Source organism: Entelurus aequoreus, linkage group LG18 (assembly GCF_033978785.1).
Source record: "Entelurus aequoreus isolate RoL-2023_Sb linkage group LG18, RoL_Eaeq_v1.1, whole genome shotgun sequence".
NCBI classification, from domain to species: Eukaryota; Metazoa; Chordata; class Actinopteri; order Syngnathiformes; family Syngnathidae; genus Entelurus; species Entelurus aequoreus.
The window spans coordinates 10,253,403-10,259,009 of NC_084748.1; the positions used below are offsets into that span (position 1 = coordinate 10,253,403).

At 42.4% G+C, this 5,607-nt stretch overlaps 1 protein-coding gene across 3 annotated transcripts in view; it reads right to left on the bottom strand.

The window, feature by feature from the left end:
• Positions 1-1,433: 1,433 nt before the first annotated feature.
• The window catches only part of LOC133633501 (zinc finger protein GLIS2-like), a 78,746-nt gene continuing 74,572 nt past the window's right edge, over positions 1,434-5,607 (bottom strand). For all 3 annotated transcript variants that reach the window (XM_062026039.1, XM_062026037.1, XM_062026038.1), the window contains exon 7: positions 1,434-3,354. In XM_062026039.1, the coding sequence (XP_061882023.1) occupies positions 2,678-3,354 (677 nt within the window). In that variant the 3' untranslated portion in view covers positions 1,434-2,677. The remainder of the gene's footprint in view (positions 3,355-5,607) is intronic.

Consider the following 5,607-nt stretch of genomic DNA (forward strand, 5'->3'; position numbering starts at 1 on the left):
AGTGCTAATTAAAGTTAAAGTACCAATGATTGTCACACACACACACACTAGGTGTGGTGAAATTTGTCCTCTGCATTTGACCCATCCCTTTGTTCACCCCCTGGGAGGTGAGGGGAGCAGTGAGCAGCAGCGCTGGCCGCGCCCGGGAATCATTTTTGGTGATTTAACCCCCAATTCCAACCCTTGGTAATGGGTCCCATTTTTATAGTCTTTGGTATGACTCGGCTGGGGTTTGAACTCAAAACCTACCGATCTCAGGGCGGACACTCTAATTGTAGCCCTTCATCCTGACTTCTTCATTTTGATTTAAAAAAATTTGCACCATTTTTTTTTTTTTAATTGTTGTTTTGTAGGTTATAGTGTGTGTTATATTGTGCTTCTGAGTTAATGTTGTGATCAACTAGAATGTGTTGTTATTAATTAACTTTTTTTTATTTTCATGTTTCATTATCGGCCAACATTTTTTCCTGGAATAAATAAGGACTGAATTTTGTTTTTAATTACTTTCAGTCTTTTCTGTGACAGACTAAAAAACAATGTTAGTAAAGTTATTCTTTTGGTCTGAGTTAATCTTTCTTTCTTTTTTGTTTTCTTTAATGTTAAGGATACAATGTTATGCAGAGGTGTACTTATAACAATTTTATAGACAAATTACATTATTTATAGTCACGGTGGAGAGCTGGGGAGAGGGGAGCAAAATGTTTTCTTCTTCCTGGGGGGATGGGGCGGCGTAAAAGAAAATAAAACCCTTTGGGGGAACTTTTGTACTACATTTTAATACTTTTTTGTGGACTCACATTAGTTCCCCACTGTGGGATCAATAAAAGTATACCCTATCCTAATAGATGCCATAACTTCCTAAGAACCAGCGTCCTCTGCAGTGGACATTTGTGTATCGTGGCTGGGTTTTTCCACCCAAAATGTGTACTTTTGGCCAAAGAAAGACCAAAAGAAAACAAATGTCCATTGAAGAGGACACTGGTTCTCAGGAGGATATATCACATTAAGAGGTAGGACAGGAGGACACAAACGTTAACATGTTTGCTGAAGAAAAACAAAATATTCAAACATGCAGCTCCCACTGACGGATAGTTGGCAGAGCTATATTTTAAGATATGTAGCAAAGCCTACTTTTTATTTTTATTTTTTTACAAATCGGTCCTCTGCAAATTGGTGGGCATAATCACTTCTTGGGCTTAGATGTATTTGCTCATAAACGGACTATGGGGACACATATTACTGTTAAGGTTAAAGTACCACTGATAGTCGCACACACGCTAGGTGTGGTGAAATTACCCTCTGCATTTGACCCATCCCCTTGTTCCACCCCCTGGGAGGTGAGGGGAGCTGTGAGCAGCAGCGGTGGCCACGCTTAGGAATAATTTTGGTGATTTTATAGCAGCAGGCCGGCCTCCGGGGCCCCAACTCCCCCCCCCCCCCCCCCCCCCCCTGTTGCGAGTTGTTGTGATGATATGTAACAGGTTTGTGTGCTATGGCAAATGAGTTTTTTTCCCTTGGACTCAGTCTGGACCCCCTCCCGAGGGTCCAGCCTTTGACTGATATTTTTTACTCTTCCCCCCTTTCCCAATATCACCTTTTTCCCACCTTTTTTAAGGAGCGCCGTAAGTGGCTGATCCGTTTGCGGTCCTGTTCTTGTCACCCTGTAACGTATGTTATTTCAGTTAATTATGTTATGTTAATTCAATTTCAGTTCTTATATGTCTTGGACTTGTTAAATAATGGACAATAATAAAGCATCCTGATCCTGATTTAATGTCATAAAGTCAATTTTGCATAATAGGGGACCTTTAAACTCCCATAATCCACTGTATGGACAAATGTATTGGGACACCTGGCAGGAAGAAAACATTGGGGGTGGGGAAATATGGAGCTTCCACAAAATTTGGGCTTGTCGGTGAATATTTTCGAGGTCACTGATGTCAAAAGTGTTTTGATTATCTAGAGGTGAAGTTCTTCCACACCAAACCCACCTGAGCGTACAAAAATGTCCTGATGACACCAACCAGGTGTGTGCCAATACTTTTGTCCATTTGTTGCCATATCCAAAACAATCCATTTAAAGCAACGTTTTTACACTGTACTTGCTGTTCTTGATAGATACACACTAAGTAGAGCCTAATAGTCCACTAACAGTTTAGTCCTTCATATGATACGTTAAATTATGATGTCGTATTTCCTTGTAGCCCCCCACTGTGCTTTTCCTCCCATTTATGGATCATAAAAAAGTGAATATAGGTGAGCGAAAGCATCAGTGGGGTTTGTCAAACTGATAGATTGTCCGCTGCAACACATATAACGTGGTGAATGTACATAGGAGACAAAATAAAGGAAACATTTTTTTGTTTCTAATGGGATAAAGTGCAACTTTTAACATTAAAAACTGACCGGCTTGTTTTGTTTGTAGCGCCTTTTGACCCCTAATGGATGCAGACGTCCTAAACAAACATTTCATTCATGACTCATTCAGTGGTCACCTTGTATGGCTTCAGGATCGGTCACACTTTATATCAAAATGTTACAAATTGTAAAAAGTGAACCCTTTTTGGGCAGTTCAATGACTGATTTTGAGTTACTTATTTTGACTTGGAATTATGCCTGGGTTGAACATTAAATATAATGTAGAAATGCCACTTAAGAGCACCTTCGGGGACCCACTCTAGCTGACCACGGTTGGTTTAAGCAGGAGCGCTCTAGGGGGGACGACCACCCAGGACAGGGAATCCCTCGGTCCTGGCCCCACCCCCGCAGAGAGGTTCAGAACCTTCCCCTCCCTCTCCCTCTCCCTCTCCCTGTCGGCCTCGGCCTCATCTGCCTCGCCGTTTGCCCCCCGGCCTCCGGTGCGCCCCACCCTTCCCAGAGCGCCCAACCCCAACATGGACGCCGCCGTAAGTCCGAAGTGGAAAAGAGGCGAGTCGGCGAGTCCGAGCGGGCCCATGGCGCCCCTTCCCCCCACGGAGAAGAGCGGAGCGTGAGGGTGGCACAGTACCGACAGAGGCAGCGATGTCCCCAGACCCCCCAGGAGGGCTGCTGCCGATGTCCCAGGAAGGATGACCTGCCCTCTCCCTGCGGAGGGAGGATCCACTGCACACTGACCACCGTGACGAGCACCCAGCCCCGGCCTGCTGGGGGCGCTCTGCTCTTGGCTCACAAAGTGCCCGTGGGCTTTGATGTGCTTGCGTAGCGAGCTGGGATCGGTGTAACGCTTCAGGCAACCCGCCATCTTGCAGCAGTACGGCTTGTCCACGTAATGTGTGCGGGTGTGCTTGAAGCGGTCACTGGAGTTGGAGTATCGCTTGCTGCAGCCCTCGTACGGACAGACGTATGGTTTCTCACCTGGAGGGGAAAGAGTATATACAGTTAGACCGCAACTCTATCAACTTTATACCAACCGAACCCCAATTATACTTGAAAAAGGATTAAATGTAGAGCTAAAACTTTGCTGAAATGCTCTAGAACAGTGTTTTTCAACCACTGAGATACAGTCTGGTGCGCCGTGGGAGATTCTGCAGTTTCACCTATTTGGGTTAAAAATATTTTTTGCAAACCAGTACCGTATTTTTCGGACTATAAGTCGCAGTTTTTTTCATAGTTTGGGTGCAGGGGTGCGACCTATACTCAGGAGCGACTTATGTGTGAAATTATTAATACATTACCGTAAAATATCAAAAAATATTATTTAGCTCAATCACGTAAGAGACTAGACTATAAGATTTCATCGGATTTAGCGATTAGGAGTGACAGATTGTTTGGTAAACGTATAGCATGTTCTATATGTTATAGTTATTTGAATGACTCTTACCATAATATGTTAGGTTAACATACCAGTCTATAAAATCCGCTACACCTCCCTGATACCGAAGTACATGTCACACTACTTCCTTAACGTAAATGACCGCCATAACCACAACACCAGGGGGAGCTCCACTAACCACGTTAAACCCAGATTTTGATCTAACAAAGGTCTTAACTCATTCTCTTTCTATGCCACATCAATGTGGAATGCGCTCCCAACAGGTATTATTTTATTATTAGCCTTTATTTAACCAGGTAAAATCCCATTGAGATCAAAGATCTCTTTTCCAAGGGAGACCTGGCCAAGAGGGCAGCAGCAAGGTTACATTAAAAACAGTAAACAAATACATAAAACATCACATTTACGACATTAAAACTTGCTCACATAACACATGTGCATACAGACAAGGTAGACTGCAGTCCTTTCACAGAAGCTTTAAACTCATTCAACGTAACAAGGGTTTGAAGTTTAATATTCGATTGTAGGTTATTCCAAGCCTTCGCTGCTGAAAACCTAAATGCTTTCTTGCCCAGTTCAGTTCTTACTTTGGGGACGACAAATTGCAGAACATTCATTGATTGGTATAAAAGAAAGGGCATCTCTATCCTCCTTCAAAACCGCAATAAAAGTACACCTCCAGGCAGCTACAACCCTAAACTAACACCCTCCCCGGATTGTTAATCAAATGTAAACAATCAAATGCAGATACTTTTTCTTATGCCTTCTGATCTCTCTCTCTCTCTCTCTCTCTCTCTCTCTCTCTCTCTCTCTATGTCCACTACTTGCTGTACATATCCTACCAAGTCAGACCTACACTGTTTCAATATCCATTTCTCTGTTCTCAATTGTTGATGACTGATGATAACAACCGTCCCCCTCCACACCCGGGATTGTAAATAATGTAAATAATTCAATGTGATTATCTTGTGTGATGACTGTATTATGATGATAGTATATATCTGAGAGTATATATCTGTATCATGAATCAATTTAAGTGGACCCCGACTTAAGCAATTTGAAAAACGTATTCGGGTGTTACCATTTAGTGGTCAATTGTACGGAATATGTACTCCACTGTGCAACCTACTAATAAAAGTCTCAATCAATCAATCAAATAGGCACGTTCTCAGTTGGTTATTTATGCGTCATATAACGTACACTTATTCAGCCTGTTGTTCACTATTCTTTATTTTTTTAAATTGCCTTTCAAATATCTATTGGTGGTGTTGGGTTTTATCAAATAAATTTCCCCAAAAAATGCGACTTATACCCCAGTTCGACTTATATATGTTGTTTTTCCTTCTTTATTTTGCATTTTCAGCCGGTGCGACTTATACTCCGGAGTGACTTATACTCTGAAAAATACGGTAGTTATAATCCGCAAATAATGTGCCATTGTTGAGTGTTGGTGCTGTCTAGAGCTCGGCAGAGTAACCGTGTAATACTCTTCCATATTAGTAGGTGGCAGCGGGTAGCTAATTGCTTTGTAGATGTCGGGATCCCAATATGCGGGAGGCAGTGCGCAGGTAAAAAAGGTATCTAATGCTTAAACCAAAAATAAAGAAAAGGTGAGTGCCCCTAAGAAAAGGCATTGAAGCTTAGGGATGGCTATGCAGAACGAAACTAAAACTAAACTGACGACAAAGTAAACAAAAACAGAATGCTGGAGGACAGTAAAGACTTACAGCGTGTGGAGCGCAGACGGCGTCCACAAAGTACATCCCTACATGAAATTTAAATTTCCCCTCGGGGATTAATAAAATATTTCTGATTCTGATGACATGACAATCCAC